The following is a 25,436-nucleotide window of genomic DNA, read 5'->3' on the forward strand; positions in this document are numbered from 1 at the left end:
ACTACGTGCCAAGCGCTGGGGTAGATACAAGGTAATCAGGTTGTCTCATGTAGGGCTCACAGTCTTAATCCCCATTTTACAGATGAGGTATCTGAGGCGCAGAGAATAATAATAATGGTATTCGTTAAGTGCTTACTATGTGCAGAGCACTGTTCTAAGCGCTGGGGGGAGACAAGGTGATCAGGTTGTCCCACGTGGGGCTCACAGTCTTCATCCCCATTTTATAGATGAGGTTACTGAGGCATAGAGAAGTGAACTGACTTGCCCAAAGTCACACAGCTGACAAGCGGCAGAGCCGGGATTAGAACCCACGACCTCTGACTCCCAAACCTGTGCTCTTTCCACTAAGCCATGCTGTGTAAAGATACTGAATAAATAAAAGCTACCTAAATTTTAAAATTCTCTGAAACTAGGGAAAAACAAACTAAAAGCCTAATGCTACCAAGTCTTTATTCCTTCCTTGCAACTCTCCATCTCAGAACCCTACTCACCCATAAGATCAGGAATATATTTACCAATTCAATTAGTTTTATGCTGTTTCAAGCTCTCCACATAGTAAACATTCACAAAACACCGGGGCAGGTCATGGGTTCTAATTCCGACTCCACCACTTGTCTGCTGTGTGACCTCGGGCAAGTCACTTCACTTCTCTGTGGCTCAGTTCCCTCATCTGTAAAATGGGGACTGAGACTGTGAGCCCCGAGTGGGACAGGGACTGTGTCCAACCTAATTAAATGATTAACTTGTATCTACCCCAGCATTTAGTACAACACCTGGCTCATAGTAAGCACTTAATACCATAATCTTTATTATTATTAGTGGTTCCTTCTTCACATGACCCCAACTCTTAATAATCCTGTCTCAAGGGCCCCCTCCCACCCTCCACGATGAAATTCACGATTTTCAAATACCTTTCTCTAGCACAGCAGCTCATCTCCGCCAGGCCTCTTCGCTAGCCATTCCCTTGCTGTGGAGGCAACGAGGTTATGCTTTGTCCTGGATTGCTTTGGTGAGGGAGTGAGCTCTGAGCCGACCCAGCTCCCAAGACCCCTTAGTGGGAACGCAGCTCTACTACTAACCCCCTCTCCAGCTTGAAGAGTCCTAAGCAGCAGGAGAGCAAGGGAGGACAGAGCCCAAAGGCAAGGCTCACCTTGGACAAATGTTCCTCAAACTGCGGGGAAGCTCAGCTACAGTTACTCAAATTACGGCTTGAACAATTTTGACCAATCATATTTATTGTCCTAAGCGCTTGGGAGAGTACAACAGAGTTGGAAGATACGTTCCCTGATCGCAGGGAGCTTAGAGACTAGATGGGTGATGATGATGGAGTCATCTCCAAGGAACAAGTGAACCTTGATCTTGAAGCCTCAGAACCTGCAGAGAAGAACTGATTATTAATGGCTTACGCAATGCCACACCTACTCTCATCCCCACCAGTGCTTGGCACATAGTAAGCGCTTAACAGATACCATCATCATCATCATCATATTCAAGCTAAGCAAAGGATGTAATTAGAAGAGGCTGACCTGACTGAAGGAACGGTGAGGAGCAACATGGCCTGGTGGAAAGATCATGGGCCTGGGAGTCAGAGAAGCTGGACTCTGATCCTGGCTCTGCCACTTGTCTGTTGGGAGACCTCAGATTAGTCACTTCATTTCTCTGGGCCTCATCTGTAAAATGGAGACTCAGACTGTGAGCCCCAAGTGGAACACAGACAGTGTCCAACCTGATTAGTTCGTATCTACCCCAGCGCTTCGTACAGTGCTGGGCCCACAATAAGTGCGTAACCCATACCACCAAAAGGAAAAAGCGGACCAAGCCAGAAAGAAACACGAGTTCTGGATTCAGGAAAGTTTTCAGCTCATCAGCTACATGCACTGTGAGACACAGTACCGATTTTAGACGTAGGAGTAACTAAAGGAAACTTCCAAGCCGATTTTCAGCCAGTATGCAATGAATTGTACTGTTCCAAGATCTTCATATAACAGGCACTCAGTAAATACCGTTGATGATGATGAAAGTGCTCTAAGTACTGGTTAAGCCTGGGAAATAGACACTCAACTGCACCCTTTGGGCAAGTTAATTATGCTAATAAAGTAGTGATAATAATAGTGGTTAAGCACTTACAAGCTAATCATATCCCACACGGGGCTCACAGTCTAAGTAGGAGGGAGCATAGGTATTAGATCCCCATTTTGTAGATGAAGGAACTGAGGCACATGGAAGTGACTTGCCCAAGGTCTCGCAGCAGGTAGGTGGCAGACCTGGGATTAGAACCCAGATCCTCTGACTCCCAGGCTCATACTCTTGGAAAATGTTAATTGGTATATTGACACAGGGAAGGCACTCTCTGGTCCACATGGCCAGATATTAACTGGATCAGTCATCGGTCCATTCGTGTGGAATGATCATCCTTGCTATTGATCTTAACTTTCCCTCTAGCAACCTCATTCGCATATTTCTCCACACCCCTCTTGAACCTACTTTGTGTTCCCATTTACAAGGCGATTTTAAAACCCTTTTATTTACTAAATGGGCCCTGACACTCATAAGTAATATACATCGTTTATATTTTGAGAAGGACGTTTCCTTATCGTTAGACATACTGGGTTTGGAAACTAAACAAGGCTGTTACACTAACCCCTGATTCAGTGCCCTTGTGATTTCAATGATTGGTTTTCATTCTGAAAGCTAATGCAAAACCTTTGTTCTTCATAGGTTTTTGGCCCCTAAATCATTACTGAAAAACTGTGGTGCAGAATAAGAAATGAGGGCTGTGTACCCCAAAGTCACCTTTACCCCCCGACACACACATACAAAAAAGGATCAGTTACTAGCAAACCAAACAATCCACAAATTATTTATGAAAATATAAACTTCCCTCACATCTACAGAGCAGCAGTAACTCATTCAGCTCCACACTAGTGCCTACTTGAAATGTAGCTAGATCCAGGGAAAAAGGTTAAAACATTTGGAAGAAATTAATTTTTGCTGTCAAGCAATTAAAGCAGGTTTCTTCTTTCCGCAGTAATTCCCTACTTAAGTTTTACTGGTGGAGCATACTGACAAAGAATTTTTCTGTAAAGATAGTGATCTCTGGATTTTTATGTAACAGGGATAACTTCTGGTTGCCTAGAACAACACTTAAATACATTTTCTTCAGACTGTTTCAGTTAAAGCTTCGGCAACAAGAGTCAGGAATTCCGAAAGATAAGTGCTAATGAAAAATATATCGGCACTTAGTGGTTGGGACCCCCAGGGCCAATGGTTCAGTTAAAAGCTCGCATAAGCATAAATTTCAGTTTATTACGATATAAAATTCCCAGTAAAAAACTGAAGCAATACCATAACGAAGCACTTTAAAATGTACCTTTAATTCAGGGGCTCTCATGCCCTATTAAAATAACAATCTCTACCTTAAAAAGAAAGTTGGGGCAATGCGTTTTCTTGGTTTCGGTAGGCAATCGTTACTTAATAAAAAACACGAATTTCCTAAGTGAAAAGTAAATAGTATTTCTCTTAGGGGACCGTACAATACTCAAATAGAAACAGTCTGGCTTGTCTACAAAGACCAAACCACCACATTTTCAAGTAAACCAGTCGTTTATTAGCAGTTATTGTTGTACATGGAAGGTTCCAGCAAGTACACAGAAAGGTAACATGTACGATGGAACAGGTTACAGTTCAAGCGAAGAGCAGTCACGTTCCAGGGATTCTTATTTCTTCCACTCATTCTTTTCGTAGTCCCACTTGGCAGAAAAGCCCTCGATGGGATTAGCCTTCATGTCCAGCATTCTTTTGGTTTGCATGGCCACCCAATCTTCAGAAAAGGTATGAGGGATAGGCCCATAAACTGCAAGATCAAAACAATCGGGAAGGAGACATGAAGTTTTACGTCGGAAAAGCAAAGAGCCCCTCTGTCACGAGGCATAATTAAAAGCTGGGCAAGTAATTGAGCTATCTCAAGCAGGTCATGGAAAGGAAGAACTACTATCCCAAGAGCTAAAATTTCCCCGCCCCCTCCCCCCATATCTATTCACAGAGATCCAGGGTTCAGAATACTGGTCTAGCAAAGGCAGTCACAGATTATGGGCTGCACTCTGGCAATACCAATGCAAGTTAGAAGAGGAGAATGGAGAAGACAGCTAGGATGCTTAGCTTAACAAAAGACCTTAAAATCACAACAGTTGCCAGCAGGGTAGAGGCCTAAGAGGTAAGCAGCACCCCCTCTCGGGAGATTAAAGGGGAGCTGGTAGTCCCAAATCAGGATTTAGTGGACAAAAGAGGTTCCAAGGTCTCCACCTCAGTTTAAGAGAAGCAAAGGAACCTAACTGCCTGAGGCCGCAAAACGTTTAGTGACAAATGCTCCCAAGGGGTCAAATGAGGTAAAGGGACATAGCACTGAAGGCTCATAAACAGATTTATGATGCGTGAGTTGATTGGGGGAGAAGCCATCTTTGTATCATTAGGGAGATGTAGGCTGCACTTCAACAAAGCATTCTGCATTTCAAGTGAACCACTGTTCAGTTAACAGTATGAGCACCATATGACGACAATAAATCAGACTGTCCCTTTTGGCACAGCCGGAAAATATCCTGGGCTCGGCAGAGACATGACACTATTAAAGAAGCGGACATTCATGGAAAAAGAATGAAAGTTAACAATGAGCTCCCCCTGAGGATAGGCTAGAGCAGTAATACCCAAACCTTTTTTAGGAACACAGCTACTCACGATATGTTCCAGCAATAGATTTTGAATAAATACCATTATCTACAGTTTTTCCCGATTTTATTGGAAATAACTGACCATTTATTCAATATTCAACAGTATTTATTGAGCGCTTACTATGTGCAGAGCACTGATTTCTGTTGCCATACACTTTCAAAAACAAACTTTAAAGTAAATACTCATATCAGAAAGATCAACGTTCAAAATCTTTGAATACAAAAAAAAAGCCGCCTACAGAAATTGAAAACTACTCTGACCCTTAAGATTCAGAAGACTGTGGGATTGTCTTTTAACCAGACACACTCTACTACTTTTGCCTGAAATCTTTTTCTTGTACATGTTATAACAGTTTCTAAAGAATCAAGAAAAAAAAAGGAACAAGGAGGGGATTCCTACGAACAGCCAAGGGATGAAAAGGTCCTCAAGATGCTATACTTCCACAAGAGACCTGACTGGTTCTTACAGAATACCTTTCCAAAACCATTTTAATTGTTTGTGTGAATACTTGCTGTCTTTTTCTAGCACCCCAATACTTCCCGGCCACCGTGGCTATGTGTCCCTGATATTTAGGGGGACCCTAAGTTTCAGGACTCCACTGAATATAGAGGTTCCTACAGCTTTGGTGCTTGACATTTGAAACTTTAATCAGCACCCTCTATCCTACTTGAAAGGGAAGATATTACGAAGGAAAGAACCCCATGCTTTTATTTCGCCCAAGGGCCTAAATATGAATTATTTTCCCAACACCTCTAGCAGGAAAGACAAGGTGAGAGAAAAGTCGGCACCCACACTTTCTCCCTAGTTTCAGTGATGACTCTAAGAGAAAAGTACAGAGTGTTAGTTCAATTCAATTCTCCCACAATTGTCTCTATGGTAAATCTGACCGGTAGTTCTAACAGTGCAAATGAAGCTCTATTGATATATGATTTACTACTCGAAAGGCCAGAAGGAATTTTAAAATATGTACTCTTTTCACACAGTTACAAGATGTCTAATTAACTCTCCCTAGAGTTCACATCTAAAATCACTTTCACACATTCTTGTACTTACCATAGAATTTTTCCCAGATGATGAAGAGAGCAGTGAGACCCATGAAGAATAACGCACCCCCTATAACAGTCTTCCACTCATTTGTGCCTCTATTCATTTCAGCGTAACTCTCATTGAATTTGATGCGATATACTGGATGGGAAGAAAAAGACAAAAGAACGATTATAAAAGAACCTGACATGGGGAAGATCACGGTGCTCTCACTGGAATCAGCGGAGGCTATATTTCACAATACTGTATACTAGGATACTGAAAAATTTAACCTTTGTGTACTGGTGAAAATAAAACATATACCAGGCTCCTACTTACTAGGCCTACACAGCTGGGAAGACTTAATCAATGGTATTTACTGAGGGTTTACTGTGTGCAGAGTTCTGCATTAAGCGCTTGGCAGAAACTCAGCGGAATTGGTAGATACATTCCTTGCCCTCATGTGCTTACAGTATAGAGGATATTACACTTAAGGAATAGTTTGGGTTAATTCAGCTCTTCATTTAGATAAGGAAAGAGCAACTAGTAGGCAATCAATAGCACTGAGACCTACTTGAGAGAGAACAAGAGTTAGATGACCTAATCCCTGACCGCAAGGAGCTGACAATCCAAAATCAAAAGAGTGAGTTATCAAAATCAAGAACTGAAATGGTGAGGGAGACAGTTTAGAAACTATAAAGCTGAAAGTCTGAAAAGACAACGATGTACTCCCTGAAGCCAGCAACTAGGGGGGGACAAAAAAACAGGGATGACCAGTGTTATGGATCAAACTAGGCAATGCTTTAAATATGGAACCAAGTGACTAATTAGTTAAAAAGAAATAACCCTGCTAAATTAAACTAGCTTCTTACGGAATCGACGGTAGAGCATTTTTGAGGATATCCCATTACAGATAAATATATGCCTTTAGAATTTTTTTTTCTAGTCTTTACAAATACCTACATCCAAGCTTTTCATCATTGGAAAGACTGCTCCATGCTGCCTTCTCCTTCTCTTTCAAAGCCTTCTGATCAGCGGAGAGGTTCCTGACATGGGCCACATCAGGCAGAGGATAATCTCGGCGATCAACATAACTCGGGAGGCTATACTCTTCAGTTTTCACAACACCTGCTTTCCGTAGAGAAAGGGAAAAGTCCAAGTGAAAAAAAAATGCAGTTCTGAGAACCGTCTTTCCAGTTATCTCCTGAGTTCTTGTGTGCACATGACATAGTTCCTGTCTTAAGGGAATGTCTTCAGAACTTGATATTTTATCCTCCCACTCAGCAATTCGCCAATCGCCTAGCCCAGAGGGACCTTCACCATCACCGCCAGCCTAATTAGGGAGTTGTTGGTTGTCCTCTTTGCTTCATGCCCTCTCTGTACTCCAATCCTTGCCGGTAGGAGACAGAAGAATGCTGACACTCTCCCGTTTACCCTCCTGCCCCACCCCCTATCTTCAGTGGCAGCACTGGGCCGGGGTTCTACAGTGATCAAACCACTGACTTAATCCTCTGGTCAATCTGGGAGTGCCTGGGATGCACACATTTCCAAGGGCTTTTTAGCCCTGAGAAGTGGTTTGCTGGCTCCAAGCTCCAATTTTTAATCCCCGCATTAGGGATGCACATGGGGTGAGTGGCTCAGGCATCCTGTTCTCTCCCCACGGTGCCATGGCCAGTTTCTATAAAAGCAAGAATTTTGGAGCATTATTTTATAATAATGGAATCAATTCATATGCCAATACATCTGGTAATAACGACTTGATGAAATGTGGTACTATGGCTTCTCCCTCTTTTGTGTTAGCCTTATCATGTGTTTGTTATTTAATAAGAACAATGAGGAACTTTATTCTAATATTTCACCTCTCCCACCCCAAGAAATGTTTTCATAATTGACCAAAATCACTGTAAACAAAACACATCACCACAATTGTAGTCTACTATATTTTGCAGTGAACTCCTAAATGGATGGGTACATTAAAATCCTGTAAATAGGAATCTTGAATTTATTGTATGCTAAAATCCATAATCAGCAAAACATTTCTTAAACTACTTGAAAAGGCAGTTTAAAATCTTAAAAGATAACAATCTACCTTTGTCTTTGTATTTTCAAAATACTGGGGAAAATTTTTTTAAACGATATTTGTTAAGTGCTTACTATTTGTCAGGCACTGGGGTAGACACTATCAGGTTGGGCACAGTCCCTGTCCCCCAGTAGATGTTCATCCCCTTGATTTTATTTATTGCTATTGTTCTTGTCTGTTCGTCTCCCCCGATTAGACTGTAAGCCCGTCAAAGGGCAGGGACTGTCTCTATCTGTTACCGATTTGTACATTCTAAGCGCTTAGTACTGTGCTCTGCACATAGTAAGCACTCAAATACTACTGAATGAATGAATGAAATCATGCTCATAGTCTAAATCCCCATTTTACAGATGAGGTACCAGGCACAGAAGCAAATAGACTTGCCCAAGGTCACACAGCGGGCAAGTGGCAGAGCCAGGATTAAAACTCAGGTCTTCTGACTCCTAGACCTGGGCTCTTTCCATTTAGGCCTAGTGCCATAATGCTTCTCCAAGTGTCTTCAAAATTTAACTCCAAATAGAAAATAAAACCAAGTGCCTTGATTTTAATACCAGATTAAACCTTGTGAACAGATGCTTTTACAATTGCATGGATAACATCTCAAGAAAATCATCAGTTCGTGCAAATAACTAGTAATTTGATTAAAATTTAAAGTAAAGGTACCTACCATGTCCTCTCACGCAAACAGAAGTGGAGATTACTCGCTTGCCAATTAGGCTAAATACCCTAGACGTCAACATTCTGAAAAACAAGAACTATTGTCATGTCTTTTGGTTCAAGGAATCATGTATACAATTCTTACATTCCATTTTCTTCCCCACAGTATTTGAAAAAATTACAGCAATTTCATTGCCTTCATTTACTCCTAGGAACGCCAATCAAATTCTTTATTAGATGAAATTTAGGAAGCGAGCCAGAGTTAATAGCTTTAAATTTGGACTGTTAATATTTAACTCATTAACTAGTGGTATCCTGCTGTCCCAACAACGAAACTGCCCTTACAGAGATTCCAAGCATAACCTTAGAACAGCAAAATTCAACAAAAAACTTGAGAGAAAAATTAGCAAACTCTAAGGTTAGAGGTAATTTAGGCAAGAGTAAGGGTCAACGAAGGTCATTGTTCAGGCACACTAAGCTTCCCCTTTTCCCTTTGCTCCCTCCCCCCTCCAGCTAAGCCCCCTTTCCCCCTGCTCCTCCCCCCTCCCTTCCCCTCAGCACTGTGCTCATTTGTATACATTTTTATTCCCCTATTTATTTTGTTAATGAGGTGTACATCCCCTTGATTCTATTTATCATGATTAAGTTGTCTTGTTTTTGTCTGTCTCCCCCGATTAGACCGTGGGCCTGTCACTGGGCAGGGATTGTCTCTATCTGTTGCTGAATTGTACATTCTAAGCGCTTAGTACAGTGTTGTGCATATGGTAAGCGCTCAATAAATACTATAGAATGAATGAATAAAACAGGTTGATCTTTTAGAAACTGCCAGTTAAAGTCACCTGACTAAAAAGCAGGCACGGAATCACTTTTCCAAATCCCAAATATATAAATGACAATATGATGTGTTTTCCCCACCTACAATGGAAATACTCCCTTGCTTTCAGAAAATGTCTGATCATTTTAAAGGAGTGCCTTTCAGAGATACAGGAATTACTCCCAAACCCTAGAGTCCTCTTTGTTTTCAGCTGCATGCAGAAATCCTCAACATGGGGGCTTAGCTGTTCCCACCATTTCCTCAATCAATCCCTCAATGGTACTTATTGAGCGCCTCCTACATGCAGAGCAGTGTCCTAGGTGCACAACTCCGGTCTTTCTAATCTAGTGAGGGGGATTTACCAAGATATTTAAGGAGAGTGAGTTAGGCTTCCCTCGAATTTCCTTCCTTCCTGTGATACCGTAGTTTTCCCGAGCGATTAGTGCAGTGCTCTGCACCCGTCAGGAGCTCAATAAATACAATCGATTGAATTAAGAAAATGGGAGGCTCCGGGCCCGTGGCAATACCTCTTCGTGCCATCAACGTTTCGACGGGCCGTATAAGTCGTTTGTGGGGGGCGGGGCGAGGGAGGCGAAGGAATAATGATGGAACTTGTTAAATGCTATGTGCTAGGCACTACACTAAACGCTGGGGTGGGTACAAGCACATCGGGCTGGACCCAGTCCCTACCCCGCAAGGGGCTCCCGGTCTCGATCCCCCTTTAACAACTGAGGCCTAGAGATGTGAAGTGACTCGCCCAAGGTCACACAGCAGAGGAGAGGCGCAGCCAAGATAAATAATGACGGTGGTCTTGGTTAAGCGCCATGTGCCAAGCCCGGTTCTAAGCGCTGGGAGTAGCACCCACGACCCCCTGGCTCCATCGATCCAGCGAGGGCATGTAGTGAAGGCTGGCACTGCGCAGGGCACTGTGCTAAGCGCTGGCCCACTAGGTCGGCCATCTCACTCCGATCGTATTTACTGAGCACCTGCGGGGTGCAGAGCGCTGTACTAAGCGCTAGGGAAGCCGAGTTCAGCAACAGCCCCGCGCACCACAGCGGCCCGGCGTCATTTCGAAGGCCTGCCTTTCGGAGGTGCAGGAATTAATAATGTTGGTATTTGCTAAGCGCTTACTCTGTGCAGACCGCTGTCCTAAGTGCTGGGGGAGATACAGGGTCATCAGGTTGTCCCACGTGGGGCTCACAGTCTTCACCCCCATTTTACAGATGAGGCCCAGAGAAGTGAAGTGACTCGCCCACAGTCACACAGCTGCCAAGTGGCAGAGCTGGGATTCGAACCCATGACCTATGACTCCCCAGCCCGGGCTCTTTCCACTGAGCCACAGTGTTTCTCTAATTACTTCCAATAAGCCAAACCCTGGTCCTTCTTTGTTGTCGGCTGCAAAACCTCAACACCGGGGCTTAGGCTGAGGTGCCTGTCCCCCACCCTGTCCTCAATCCGTCCGCCGAGGGAGCTTATTGAGCGCCTCTTCGTCCTTGCAGAGCGTCGCTGCTTCCGGCCCGGCGGCGCCCCCGGGGCCCAGGGCCCAAGGTCAGGGCCCGCGGCCGGGCTTGGGGGTCATCCGCTCGATCCTACTTACTGAGCGCCCGCCACGTGCGGAGCACTGGACTAGGCGCTGGGCAACAGATGGAGACCACTCCTGCCCCACCACGGGCTCCGAGTCTCAACGGGGGAGGCGGAAAGCGGGGGGAAAAACCCAAACCAAACCAAACCCGAACAAGCAGTCTTGGCCACTACGACAGGAGGATGCGGGGGGCTGCTTTGCTCTGCCCTGTCTCCCCCGAATAAATATAATAAACTAGGATATTTGTTAAGCATTTACTACGTGCAGAGCCCTGTTCTGAGCGCTGGGGTAGACACGGGGGAATCAGATTGTCCCACGTGGGGCTCACAGTCTTAATCCCCATTTTACAGATGAGGGAACTGAGGCGCAGAGAAGTGAAGTGACTTGCCCAAGGTCACACCGCAGACGAGTGGCGGAGGCGGGATTAGAACCCACGACCTCCGACTGCCAAGCCCGGGCTCTTTCCACTGAGCCACGCTCTCTGTTGCCGAGCTGGCCGGTCCAAGCGCTCAGTACAGTGCTCTGCACACAGGAAGCGCTGGCGTGGCTCGGTGGCAAGAGCCCGGGCTTGGCAGTCCGCGGTCGTGGGTTCGAATCCCGGCTCTGCCGCTTGCCAGCTGGGTGACCTTGGGCGAGTCCCTTCCCTGGGCCTCATCTGCAAAAAAGAGGATTGAAAACTGTGAGCCCCACGGGGGACAACCTCATCACCCTGTACCCCCCCGCAGCGCTTAGACCAGTGCTTTGCACACAATCACAATGGCATTTATTAAGCGCTAACACTGTTCTAAGCGCTGGGGTAGATACAAGGGTAATCAGACCGCCCCACATTTAACCTCCATTTTAACAGATGAGGTCACTGAGGCCCAGGGAGGTGAAGTGGCTTGCCCAAGGTCACCCGGCAGACAAGTGGCGAACCCCCGACCTCAGGCTCCCAAGGCCGGGCTTTTTCCACTAAGCCTGGTTGTTTGCGCTTAACAAATGCCACCAGTTATTTATGTTCAACAAAGACGAATGAGTGAATGAGTACATGAATGAGTGGATGAATGAATGAATGAGGCCCGCCTCAATGTCACCTCGGCGCCGATCCCGCCGGCGCCCTCCGCCCCGCGCCCCCAGCTTCGGGCCCCCTCCGAGGGCCGGGCCGGGCCGGGGGCGGAGGGAGAGGCCGAGGTGGTCGCCGCCGACCGGCCCGACCGGCCCGACCGCCGCCATGGCCTCACCTGCCTCCCGCCGCGCCGCTGCCCTCGGCGACCGCCCTCTACGCCGCCGCGGGCCCGGACCGGAAGGAGGAGGCCCGCGCCGCGGAGCCTCACGGGATAGGGAGGCTACGGAGTCCCCCCGAGCAGGACGGCGCGCCCCCTCCTGGCGGCCGGGCGCCCGCGGCACGACGGGAAGGAGGAGGACCGCCGGGCCGGCCGTACGGCCGACGTCGCGCGGCGGCCAGAGACCGTTGGGCCCCTTCACGTTGCGCGCCCGGCTCGCTTGCCGGCCGGGCCCCGGGGGCGAAGGGCGGCGGGAAGGACCGGCCGAGCGACGGGACGGGACAGGACGGGACGGGACGGGACGGCACGCCGGGGCTGACGAGGGAGGCGTCGCCCCCCGCCCCCAGTCTCCGCACCCCCCGATGGTCCCGGGCTGCGGGCCCGGGGAGCGAGTGGAGGCCCGAAGCCATCGCCGAGGGGCCGGCCGGCCCGGCCCGGCCCCGCCCCGCCATGCCCGGGGTCAAACTGACCACCCAGGCCTACTGCAAGATGGTCCTGCACGGAGCCAAGTACCCGCACTGCGCCGTCAACGGGCTGCTGGTGGCCGAGAAGCAGAAGCCCCGCAAGGACCAGTCCCCGCAGGGGGGTCCGGGCCCGCATCACACCCTCTTCGTGGACTGTATCCCCCTCTTCCACGGCCCCCTGGCCCTGGCCCCCATGCTGGAGGTGGCCCTCACCTTGGTAAGCCTCCCCCTACCCTCGACTCCTTGGCATCGATGATCTATCCCCCCTCTCTATCTTCTCCGTGAGCCGTCCATCCCCTGGATTCTATCGATCTTCACGCTGTGGCCCTCTTCCCTTCTTGCTTCGCCGTTTAGACGGTGAGCCCGTCCTTGGGCAGGGACGGTCTCTCTCCGTTGCCGAATCGGCCATTCCAAGCGCTTAGTGCAGTGCCCCGCACGGGGTAAGCGCTCAGTAAATACTACATTTGTGCATCCCGAGCGCTTAGTACAGTGCTCAGCGCTCAATAAATACTATTGAATGAATGAAGGAATTATCCCCGCTCTGCCACTTGTCAGCTGTGTGACTGTGAGCAAGTCACTTCTCTGGGCCTCACTTACCTCCTCTGTAAAATGGGGATTAACTGTGAGCCCCACGGGGGACAACCCGCTTACCCTGTATCTACCCCCAGCGCTTAGAACAGTGCTCTGCACGTAGTAAGCGCTTAACAAATACCAACATGATTATTATTATGAATCCTCTCCCCCTTAACCCCGGCCTGGGAGGGCTGGAAATGACCCCCCACAATAAACAATATTGCGTTCGCATCACCCGCAGATTCATTCGGCCGTACTTACTCAGCGCCTCCCGTGTGCAGAGCTCTGTACTGAGCGCTTGGAAATAATGTTAAGCGCTTACTGCGTTCGTTGGTTCATTCTCACGTATGTATTGAGCGCTTACCATGTGCAGAGCACTCTTCTAAGTGCTAGGGAGGATAATACTAATGGTGATGGTATTGGTTAAGCGCATGCTGTGTTGCCAAGCGCTCTGCTAAGGTCATGGATTCTAACCTTGGCTCCATCACTTCTCTGCTGGGTGGCCTTGGGCAAGCCACTTCACTTCCCTGCACCTCACTTGCCTCGTCTGAAAAATGGGGATTAAGACTGTGAGCCCCACGCAGGACAGGGACTGTGACCAACCCCATTTCCTTGTATCCACCCCACAGGTTAGTAGTGCTCAGAAACCTAGGAAGCGCTTAACAGATACCACAGTTATTATGAGAAGCAGCGTGGCTTAGTGGAAAGAGCATGGGTTTGGAGTCAGAGGTCGTGGGTTCTAATCCTGACTCCGCCACATAATAATGACGGCATTTGTTAAGCGCATACTATGTGCAAAGCACTCCTCTAAACGCTGGGGAGAATTCAAGGTGATCAGGTTGTCCCACATAATAACCTGTGGGGTGGATACAAGGAAATCGGGTTGGTCACAGTCCCTGTCCTGCGTGGGGCTCACAGTCTTGATCCCCATTTTTCAGACGAGGCAAGTGAGGCACAGGGAAGCGAAGTGGCTTGCCCAAGGCCACACAGCAGAGAAGTGATGGAGCCAAGGTTAGAATCCATGACCTTTTGATTCTCAGGCCGGTGCTTTATCCATTATGCCCTGCTGCTTCTAAGATAGAGCAAGGAAGAGAGCCGGTCCCTTCCTACAGCGGGCTCACAGCCTTGGGATGAGGGGATTCATCCTGTAAGAAAGCATCCTCGATGGATGTTTCTATAGTTATTTCAAAACCTAAAGCAGTTAATCCCTTCGTATGAGAAACTGCCACAGATTTAAATTGAAGTGGAAATGGTCATCGCTTAGCATTTCACAGAATTGGGATTTCCTTTCAGATTAGAACTTCCTTCTGTGCTCTCACACACATACCAAAAAAACCAAACAGGAGGCTCTTCGTTTAAGCAGTGACTTTGAGAAAAAAATCCATTCTGTTGAGCAAACTAAGAATAAAGAAAACTCGGAAAAAGACAGCTCTTATACAGGAAAAATGCACACCCTTATGCACTTTTAAGGAAGATTTATTCTTAAAGGTTTTAGGAACACAATTTCATTGGTTGTGACTTTAAAATCTGGAAAGGTTTACAAGAATTCAGATTGGGGACAGCCAATAGAGGATAGGAGAAACTCCTGGAATTATAGGAACTAAACGAGAGTACTTAGGCCATCTTTTTGTTTTGTAGAGTGTCCAGAATTTGCTATGGATAAAGACAGCAGTAGGTAAAGAAATGGGGTTGACTCTCCAGAGGCCGCAATTCTCCTGTGATAATTAAAATAAGGATTGAATTCAAAAGTAATCTTCTTGAAGCATGCCTGAAAAGGACCAAACACAGAAGGCAGTTCACAGTAATCAAATTGTAAAAAGTTATTTTTATTTGCCTTATCATCCACTGAATGAAAATGGAAATTGATCCGTATTTACATTGAATAGTTAACGAGAAAAAGCAAAGCAGTTGTGACATTGAATGAAGGTCCATCTAAATGCCTTGATTGTTTCTAAACTTACTAGGCATTATGACTATTAAGTCAAGTACAAAATTATTCAATAATTTAATGTAGGGAAAAGCTCATTATGGGCAGGAAACATGTCGGCTAATTACGTTGTACTTTCCCAAACTCTTAGTTTACTACTCTGCACATAAGTGCTCAACAGATCCCATTGATTGATCGACTGATTAAAGTTAAGTTAATTAGTTTAAAAAAAAACTGAAAATGTCAACCTTCTCCCCTTTTTGACCCCCCCACAATAAGGCCACTGCTTTTCTGCTAGTCATTTCATTAAAATGGGCTCTTGACCAGTTGGTAAATCTGGCTTTAGAAAGTCAGTATGTCTGGTTGCTAAGAATGAAAGGCTTAAGTTGCCACCAAACATCCTTGAATAGTCATTGGAATCAAACCAACATCATGCCTTTCTTTCTGGGGTGCAGTTTCAGAGAAGCCATAGTATGGTAAGAGCCTAAATGCTATATGTATCTTGGATAAATCACTTTTCTCTGCTTCTCCTTTTTTAAATTCAAACGTAAGTACAAAATCCTACCATACTTTGTTAAAAGTGGAAGGTTCTCGCACAGTTGTCCTCACTGTTGCCTTTTATGATACGGGAAACGGTACCAGAATAACAAGAGGAAATTTGTCTACTTTCATGATTCAAAAGAAGATACAAGGTTTCTGGTGGTCATTCTGTAACAATAGTTATTCATTTGGTTTGCAAGCTGCCTTTTTTTTTTTTTTTTTACAGTAGTTAAATGCTTATTACGTGCCAGGCACTCTATTAAGCACTGGGATAGATATAAGATAATCGTGTTGGACACAGATTCTTGTCCCATCTAATGCTCACAGTCTTAATCTCCATTTTACAGATGAGGTGACTGAGGCACAGAGAAGTGAAGTGACTTTCCAAGGTCACACAGCACACCCATGCTGGAGCTGGGATTAGAGCCTAGTTTCTGACATCCAGGCCCGTGCTCAATCCACTAGGCCATGCTGCTTCTCAGCCTTCTGTGACTTTAGCCAGGATACATAGTTGATGTAGATAATGGCAAAAACTTTAGCTTAAATGTAAAAATCTAAAAAACCTATGCCATATAGGCCTTAAACTGAAAAAAAGAAGCCAATGGTATTTATGGAGTACTTGCTTATTTGCAGAGCACTGTACTAAGGGCTTGGGAGAGTCCAAAACAGCAGAGTTGGCAGACATGTTCCCCGCCCATAGCGAGCTTCATTCCTCTAAAAAGTTCCCACTGACTTTGATATGTGAATTAGAAATTACCACCTCCCCTAGACTGCTACATCTTTATTTAATAATAATTATTGTATTTGTTGAGTGTTTACTATATGCCAAGCACACTCCCTGTTCTAAATGTTTATGGAATCCCTATTTTCTAGATGAGGAAACTGAGGCACAGGGACTTGTGACCCTCCCCCCCCCCCCCCCAAGTCCTCTGACTCCCAGGCCTGTGCTCTTTCCACTAGGCCTAGTGGTTAAATAAATGAATTTTAAATATTTTTGGCATACTAAAGGCATAGTGCATCTTTGTTGTACTTAAGGGACATAATGTCTCAGTTCAAATGATTTTAAGTGAAAGGTAGGTATATCAGCCAAGAAATAACGACCATTTTAAAATGTGAGAATGTGGCTGGGCTAGAGTATTAAGCAATGGCCCATTCTCGGGGGGCCCCAAGCTCCTTGTGGTTAGGGATTGCATTTACCAACTCTGATGTACTATATTTTCTCAAACATTTTAGTACTGTGCTCTGTACACCGTAAGCACTCAAATATCATTGACTGATTAAAGCTCTTGTTCAAAAATTTTAAATTTGGATTTATTTTTTTTTGCCTGAATCTTAGTTTCAACCTAATAAGAAAAACTTTGGTAATCAATCCTTGATGTGGACTTTATAATTGAAGCAGTGGTTTCCTCAGCAACAGTGCACTATTGCAAGATTACCTTTTAATCAAACGTCTAAATCCATGTCACCCTCTGTAAGTGAACAATTATTCCTTGGCTTTCTTCGATCTGTGGGGTTCCATTTGTAATTATTACGGTAGCCAGGACGACAGTTTCATGTATGGCTTGCCAGAGGTCAGTAAGAAGCGGCTGTTTGTGAAAGGAATTTCAGTTCTTAAAAAGAATCAGTACAAATCATCTATATGGTTTTGCTCCCTAAATCATTTTACCTAGTTACCTAAATTATTAAGCTATAGTATAAAGACATATAACACCTAACATTCTGTTGTATGGTCCTGATCAGAAAAAGCTATATGCTTTACAAAGTAATATTTTAAAACCATTATTTTGCACTTGGAGCTTTGACTTTTGGGGATTTGATATTCACTCCCGCCCACAGCACTTATGTACATATCTATGTTATATATTATAAAGTATTCATTTATATTAATGTCTATCTCCGCCTCTAGACTGTAAGTTCATTGTGGGCAGGGAACATGTCTACCAACTCAGTGCTGTTGTACTCTCCCAAGCGCTTAGAACAGTGCTCTGTAAGTGCTCAGTAGATACCATTGTTGATGAGTTTCTAAATTTCCCTTTCAGGAGGTGAGGAGGGACAATATAAGTGAAGAAAGATTTCACCTGGAAGTTACCGCTAAAGCTTTTTCAGTGTATCTGCTTGGTTTTCCTAGTTACTGATCGAGTTTCCGAGTCAAAACTCAGAACACATAATAGCAATCACCACAATGTGATCAGAATGAACACATCGTTCTTAATATTCTGCCTTTCTGTAAAAGAGAACTGAAAAGCAGTAATGGGGTATGGTTAGGGCAAAAGCTTGGAAGGTGATAATTTTCCCAAAAATCACTCTGAGGAGCAGCATGGCCTAGTGGCAAGAAAGGAGGTCATGGGAGAAAGGAGTCAGAGGTCATGGGTTCTAAGCCCAGTTCTGCCACTTGTCTGCTGTGTGACCTTGGGCAAGTCACTTAACTTCTCTGTGCCTCAGTTACCGCATCTGTAAAATGGGGATTAAGACTGTGAGCTCCATGGGGGACAATCTGATTACCTTGTATTTACCCCAGCGCTGAGAACAGTGTGTGGCACAAAGTAAGCGCTTAACAAATACCACATTTATTTTTATTAAGAGCAGTCCAAATTTCACAGCTAATTCTTATATGGACCGGTTTTTGTTTGTTATATTGTACTCCCCCAAGGCTTAACACACAGTAGGCGCTCAATAAATACGACAATGAAATTCTTACTCCATTAGTCTTATGACTTCCACACTTCCATTTTGTTTTATTTCACATCAACATTATTTAGCACTCCTAGGTGCATTAGGAATGTAGTTCCCTTGCTAACAATATGGCAATATAACAATATCCTTGGAGAGTGTGAGGACCAAGTAATTCAGGGATCAAACTATTTCCCCATTCAGTGGTGCCGTGCTACCCTTTGCCTTTCACTACCTGCAGGGAAGAGAAGAGGTACTTCAGACAACAGGCTCTTCCTCCTCCACCCCCAAACTCTCAGTGGCATTTGCTAGAGCTGTGCAGGTGTGGAGTGAGGACAAAGGGATTTGTCACTTCCTATTTCTGTCTCTAGCTAGATACCTGGGTATCCTATATACATGCTCATTGTGGGCAGAGACTATGTGTATTATTGTACTCTCCCAAGTGCTTAATACAGTGCTCTGCACACAGAGATCAATACAACTGATTGACTTACTAAACAGTGGGAAATAAGTGGCTTTTCTCTCTCTGAAAAGCCGTGCTCCTTAGCAACCTATCAGACTTTGGAAGGCAGGACTAGGTTGGAGTGGCCAAAGATCTTTCCCTAAGATTGGAAAGGAGATTCCCACTCTTCCCTCTTTCTCCTCCTCTCCTCCCCCTCCTTTTGCCATCCCTCCCTTCTCCCCTCCCCTCCCCCCCACCCAAAAACCTGTTGGTCTGGGCATATCTTAGAAAACATTAGGGTTTTCTTCCTAATTGGGTTTCTTCCTTTTTCAGATTGATTCATGGTGTAAAGATAACAGCTATGTAATTGCTGGATATTATCAAGCTAATGAACGTATGAAGGATGCGAGGTATGTCAGTGCAAAATCATTCTGCTTACTTATTTGTTTACTCTGCCAAGAAATATACATTACCCAAATCTTGTGTGAGCCTATTACTGTGTCTTGCCGCCACAGTATTGGGGGCTTTCTAAGGTAAAGAGCTTATTTTGTTCTGTTGTGTCCCTGACCAAGTATTCGTTTCCCCCCACACACCCCCAAAAAAAAGAGTGCCTACATTGTGTAGAGCACTATTATATATACACTTGGGAAAGTAGAAAATAATTTAGTTATAGTCCTTGCTCCTGAGGCATTTCCAATCTAAAGGAAAGAGAACAAAGGTGAAAACTTAACATGGATATATATACATATAGATCCAAATAATATCTGCCTGTGACATTACTATGCTGTCTGATTGAATGGGCTAGAGGAGGGCTAGGACTTGGAAATAGCAGCAACTGAGAGAAGAGGGAGAGGAGAAGAAGAGAAAAAGCATCTAGAGAAAGGAAAAGGAGGCACTTGAGGATAAAGAGGGAGCCAGTCTCTGGGAGGGTAGGGGTCAGGGCAGGAGCTGAATATGAACTATATCAGGAAAGATCCAAAATAGACAGCTTTGGGGGAAAGTTATGAAAACACTCACATTTTACCACCGGTAGGGAATGATACTTCTGGGTATTTAGGTAGCAGCATAGCCTAGTGGAAAGAGCACAGTCCTGAAAGCCAGAGGACCAGAGTTCTAATCCTGGCTCAGCCACTTGCCTGCTGTGTGGCCTTGGGTAAATCACTTAATTTGTGTGCCTCAGCTTCCTCATCTGTAAAATGGGGATTAAATACCTGTTTCCCCTCCTATTTAGAAAGCCCAATAAGGGACAGTGTGGCCTACCTTAGCACAATGCTTGGCACATAGTAAGGACTTATCAACTGCCATGATTATTATTAGAAATCAGATAAAGATTTTTTTTGAAGTATATTTTCTGCAGCAGGAGTTTGATATGTATGTACCATTTCCAATTTTAATGAAACTGAACTGTCGTAGGCGGTAGCTTTGCTTATTTCTGTAGGGTTGGACATTTGTTGTAAAACAATACAATAAAAACCTCTCCAGAGACCTGGTAGAGAGACACATTTGGGCCCAGTGGGGGAAGGGATGTTAAGGGTGTTTGGTAACATAGAGGACAGTCAGTGATGGAAAAGCTGAGCTGCTGTATTTAAAATGAAAAGTGGAGTTTGTTATGGTTTGTGCTAGAATGTAAGGCCACTTGTGAATCAGTACTGGAATATGGAAATTTCTGCTGTACAACTCAGGGAAGGAAAACCTGAAAGTAGTATATTTACTCAGTTGGGATCCTGAAATGTGAGCATCTGTAACTGTAACCCTGAGGAAAGTCATTCTTATATGCACCAACTGCTAGAATATGAATGGATTTGCTTTGATAGGAAGCTGAGAGCAATTACAGCCTTGTTTCAGAATGGGAATGGGAAAGGAAAGGTTGGGGAGGGCAATATGTCTAATTGTACAGTTGCATTTTCTGCTCTTCAGTAGTAGGTCAAGGGGACTGGGAGATTATAGGGTTGGAGCCAATGACCAGTTGTAAATAAAGTGGATTTCAGCTTGGAAGACAGCATGGTCCATTACAGTTGAAGGGGAAAGGAATTATTTTGTTAAAATACATATAATTATCATAACTGGAAATCGGAGCTCTGTCTTCAAGTTTTTTTCCTCTATATTTACTAGCACCTGTGTGTACTTTCCTGTGCTAGTCTGAAGGTGAATGCTGAAAAATTGAAAAAAAGCAAGTTATCTTATATGGCCAGCCCAAAAGAAACAATCTCACCTGAATTTTTCAGATAAACGAGGAGGAAAATGTAGTGCATGACCTTGTAAATAGATGCATTATGTTTAATTCATGAAATATTTATATACAGAAGTCGGGGGAGATTTTTAAGAAGTTCCTTTTAGCACCTGCAGGTAAAACTTGATAAAGTAGTGGTCACATACAGTATATTGCATCTCTGGTTGCAAAATGAAGGAAGCAGTTTTAAGAATGTGTTACCATTCTGTCTGGCCATAATGGTGTTTCTCTTCTGTCCTTAATAGCATTTACTGTCAGTTGATGTAAAACTCACATCAATTAACCTGTTTTTTCTTTTGTAGCCCAAACCAGGTTGCTGAAAAAGTAGCCTCTAGGATTGCAGAGGGCTTCAGCGACACTGCACTCATTATGGTATAAAACTTCTTTGTGGTGGGGTTTCAGTGTTTCTGGCAACCATCTGGGGCCTCTATATGATTCTCAGATCCTCCCCTCCCCCACCATGAGATACTTAATTTGTTTTCCTTTAGAACAGAATGCCCCATTTTCCCTAACCCATATCCCACCCCTTTACTTTAAGGAAGGTACCAAGAGTCTCATTTAGAAGCATTCTTTGATTGTCATAACTAAAATGCCTCAACTGGAAAACTCCTTAAAATGAAAGTAACTGGTATTTTTCCAGGAGAGAAGGGAAGGCAAGGCTAAGGCAGTCACTGATCATCCTTGCATTCACCTTTGGGTTCACGGGCTTTGGGGAGAGCCACATCATGTGGTTTGCCTTCCAAGAAAGAAGTGCTGTCACGTAATCCTAACCGGGGAGATTTGGAAGTCCCCTTTCCAGCAGGAAATTCACATCCATATATCCTGACCTGTTTATTTCATCACATACCGGGTGTCTTGGGCAAAAATTCCAGGGAAGTGCCACATTTGGCCCTGGTTCCTGCACTGCTGCCATGGGATTTTAGTGAAAGGTTCCGGTTGGTTAGAACTGCCCTGTTTCTTTTCTGTTCATTCTCTTCTTACTATTGATGTTCTTTGTCTTGCCTATTAGGTGGACAACACTAAGTTTACTATGGAATGCGTGGAACCCACCATTCATGTATATGAACACCATGAAAACAAATGGAGGTGCAGAGACCTACACTAGTGAGTGTCCTTTATTTGTTCAGATAATTGTTAATGTGAATTATGATACCACTTCCCCTTTGATGCTGCCAGTTTAGCTCTCAAAGAGACAGTCCTTCTAGAAAAAGACAGTTCTTAACCGGAGATACTCTTTTAGAGTTATTAATCAACAAGAGAAAATGGACATACATTTAGACAGGAGAGATCTTAGTCCTCTAGGCCGTAAACCCCATGGAACATGTTTACCAATTCTGTTATTACTGTGCTCTCCCAAGTACAGTTCTCTACACAGTAAGCTCTCAAATACGACTGATTGATTGATCAGAGTAGAATGTAAAGCTCTTTGCATCAGGTTACTAGAACACTGCATTAAACCACTGAGGAAGGTTGAATCCTCAGTGCCCCAATCACTTGCCGAGAAGCGTGGGGTTGGACAGATGAACTTGAGGGACTCCACCCAGATCATTTCTCTGAGCTATATACTATAATAAAAGTAATAATAATAATAATAGTGGTGTTTCTTAAGCACATACTCTGCACCAAGCACTGTATTTTGGGATAGGTACAAAATAATCAGGTTCCACATATCAAATCCCCATTTTGCTGTTGAAGGAACTGAGGCACAAAGAAGTTGAGACTTTTCCGTGGTCACACCATAAATATGCAGCAAAACTGGGGTTAGAACCCAGATCCTCTGGCTCCCAGGCCCATGCTGTTATGCCTGCTGTGATTGAGAAACTCTTGTCTTGTGTTTGTAGATCATTTTAACACACTGTTGGCGATCCATAGGTGTTTGATCATTAAATAAAATAAACAGCAGTCTATTCTTTGAATATACAGCCTAGTGGATAGAACACAGACCTGGGAGTCAGAAGGACATGGATTCTAATCCCGACTCTGCCACTTGTCTGCTGTATGACCGCGGGTCAGTCATTTCACTTCTCTATGCCTCGGTTACCTCATCTGTAAAATGGGACTTGAGACTGAGTCCCTTAGGGGACAGGGACTGTGTCCAACCCGATTTTCTTGTAGCCACCCCAGTGCTTAGTACAGTGCCTGGCCACAGTAGGTGCTTCACAAATACCACAATTATTAAATTATTATATTTTAGATTAAGTAATTTACAGCTTCACAACTTTATTCCCTGCACTTTTGACTTAATTGACCTCATTAATTAAGACTGAGGTTTGACTTAATTGACCTCAGTCATCTGCCATTCCATCCCAACTCCTGTACTGAGAATAACCCTTTATGATTGCTAAAGTCACCTTCACCTGTTTGACTCGCCATTGTAATTCTGCAAGTTGTTCCTTGTATCTACACTGTTTGTATTCTTAATTTGTAAGCTTAGCAGAGCAGGTACTTCTTTATCTGCCCTGCAACCACCATGAAACATCTGTGTGTATATTTAATTAATAAGCCCCGGTTTTTCTGTCAGTCAGCACCATCTGCTTTGCGTACCATTCTGTGTGGGTTTGTTTTTCCTATCCTCTTCACTGACAGGGGCAATAGAGGTTATTTTCCTTTTAAGAAGACTATTAATTCCACTTTATTTGACCTCGCAGTGATTATTGTGAAGACTGGCCGGAAGCCCAGAGGATCTCAGCATCTCTTTTGGACAGCAGGTCCTATGAAACCCTTGTGGATTTCGATAACCACCTGGACGACATCCGAAATGACTGGACAAATCCAGAGATCAACAAAGCTGTTCTACACTTATGTTAGGGAGGGAGTCCACTGACTGATTTATGGGCATTTCCACTATGTTGAAGAGAGAAATATTTTTTAATGTAAATAGAGTAGTGTCTCCGACCTTAGGTGGAAAGCCATCCGTTTTAAGAAGTGGCATGTGCCTTGGAAGAGGGCCGTAAATCGAGAAGTCAAATCTTTTTTAACGCGAATCTCTAGACGAGGTACGAGCTGCCGAATCTAGCATCCCTGTGGATTCCTTCCCAGTGGTAGTGAATGTTGCTATAACCTTCAAAATCAAAGCTATTTATGCTTGTCCAAGATTGTTCCTATTAAACAGTTTTAACTAACCTTTTATAATCTTGAGAGAATAATTTTTAAGACATATGCACTGTATTTAAAAAACCAAATCTTATCCTTGAATGTGTTTATTTTTAATATATATATATATATATTTTTAAACCATGTCAGTAATACCAAGTACAGTGATAGAACCAAGTCAAGAGATCTGCCACTGGTGTACTCAGAACCAGACTGGTGTATGAAAGTCAGACAGACTGGAAGATTACACACCATGCACGTACTATATGTTCTTTACAGTAGTCGAACATGTAGTCATTACAGAGAGTTCTACTTAAGCAATATTGTTTTCACCGAAGCTGCAGAGACTACAAAACACAGTGGGAATAAAACCACTGTTGCCTGAGAAACCTTTATAATTAAAGGCCGAAACAAACATTGTAAGGAGGACTTTGGAGCACAGTGAAATGCTTCTCAATCAGCTGAACGGCCCTTAAGTGTACTGAAGAATCAGGGAGTGGAAAACAAATTGACATTCTCTGGATTACCTGCAGGCTTCAGCTGGATTTTGAAGTCACCAGTCAGCGCTAAACTGATTTAGGTGATCCCTTCCATAGTTCTGAAACATACCTGACTATGGAAGAGTCGAAATTTGATCCATCTCATATTTATAACAGAAGATCATTAAGTACACTCATTCTCATTTAAACTTTGTGTCTTAATTACCACTTTTGGGGTTTCAAATATAATCTTACCTTTGGATGGGCAATTTATGGTGCCACGGCATTTGTTAATCAAATGTAATCAAAAATACTTTGATTTGTTCCTTTTATATGGGTCATTGTGTACAATGTTCCTAGTACCATACCTTATTTTACTGCCTCTCTTTTCCTCTGACTACATTAAGAAAATCTGTAACGATTTGGTTAACCTAGTGAATTTGAATTGGTTAATTTTATATCATTCAACAATAACATTTTCACCAGTAAAAAGTATTTCAAACATCATCTGCGAGATAAGTCTGTCTTAGTACATCAGATGAGATAGTGGTTCTCTCGCTAGCCACTTCCCTTCCCTTTCTTTCTTTTTCATGAGTAAACAGGCAGGCCAAATTCATCTCTGGGGCTGGGCCTCAAAAGCAGCTATGCATTCTTACATCGTTCACTTTATTCCAAGGAAATTACAAAAATAATTTGTAAAGCTATTGGCTGAAAACCTTAACATGGGCATGTGAGTCAGAGGACCTGGATTCTAATCCCCCGTCCACCACTTGCCTGCTGTGTCACCTTGGGGAAGTCACTTCACTTCCCTGTGTCAGTTTCCTGGCCCATAAAATGGGGACTTGATGCCTGTTCTCCCTCCTACTTAGACTGTG

At 44.1% G+C, this 25,436-nt stretch overlaps 2 protein-coding genes across 3 annotated transcripts; one reads left to right on the forward strand and one right to left on the reverse strand.

The window, feature by feature from the left end:
• Window positions 1-3,584: 3,584 nt before the first annotated feature.
• On the reverse strand, window positions 3,585-12,206 carry LOC100076685. 2 transcript variants are annotated; one of them, XM_029075194.1, is made up of 5 exons: window positions 12,102-12,206; window positions 8,496-8,569; window positions 6,712-6,879; window positions 5,779-5,910; window positions 3,585-3,853 (listed from the first exon to the last, which is right to left on the reverse strand). In XM_029075194.1, the coding sequence occupies exons 2-5, from the start codon at window positions 8,566-8,568 to the stop codon at window positions 3,717-3,719; spliced, it is 510 nt and encodes a 169-aa protein (XP_028931027.1). In that variant the 5' UTR covers window position 8,569; window positions 12,102-12,206; the 3' UTR covers window positions 3,585-3,716. The 2 variants fall into 2 exon arrangements, with proteins under 2 accessions (XP_028931027.1, XP_028931028.1); XM_029075195.2 differs by having other exon boundaries at window positions 3,593-3,853; window positions 6,712-6,876.
• Window positions 12,207-12,287: 81 nt separating this feature from the next.
• On the forward strand, window positions 12,288-25,068 carry EMC8 (ER membrane protein complex subunit 8). Its single transcript, XM_001507944.6, has 5 exons — window positions 12,288-12,824; window positions 19,093-19,169; window positions 21,292-21,361; window positions 21,999-22,093; window positions 23,638-25,068. Exons 1-5 carry the CDS (start codon window positions 12,594-12,596, stop codon window positions 23,795-23,797), a joined length of 633 nt encoding a protein of 210 aa, XP_001507994.2. The 5' UTR covers window positions 12,288-12,593; the 3' UTR covers window positions 23,798-25,068.
• The last annotated feature ends 368 nt before the right edge of the window (window positions 25,069-25,436 follow it).

Source organism: Ornithorhynchus anatinus, chromosome 11, assembly GCF_004115215.2.
Source record: "Ornithorhynchus anatinus isolate Pmale09 chromosome 11, mOrnAna1.pri.v4, whole genome shotgun sequence".
NCBI lineage: Eukaryota > Metazoa > Chordata > Mammalia > Monotremata > Ornithorhynchidae > Ornithorhynchus > Ornithorhynchus anatinus.

Excerpts from the sequence above, each read along its gene's own strand:
- LOC100076685 (XM_029075194.1), bottom strand. The coding sequence starts at position 8,568 with ATGTTGACGTCTAGGGTATTTAGCCTAATTGGCAAGCGAGTAATCTCC. Across the intron at positions 6,880-8,495 it reads TGTTTGCGTGAGAGGACATG|CAGGTGTTGTGAAAACTGAA; the intron begins GTAGGTACCTTT and ends CTCTACGGAAAG. Across the intron at positions 3,854-5,778 it reads CATCTGGGAAAAATTCTATG|TTTATGGGCCTATCCCTCAT; the intron begins GTAAGTACAAGA and ends TTGATCTTGCAG.
- EMC8 (XM_001507944.6), top strand. The coding sequence starts at position 12,594 with ATGCCCGGGGTCAAACTGACCACCCAGGCCTACTGCAAGATGGTCCTG. Across the intron at positions 12,825-19,092 it reads TGGAGGTGGCCCTCACCTTG|ATTGATTCATGGTGTAAAGA; the intron begins GTAAGCCTCCCC and ends TTCCTTTTTCAG. Across the intron at positions 22,094-23,637 it reads AGGTGCAGAGACCTACACTA|TGATTATTGTGAAGACTGGC; the intron begins GTGAGTGTCCTT and ends TTGACCTCGCAG.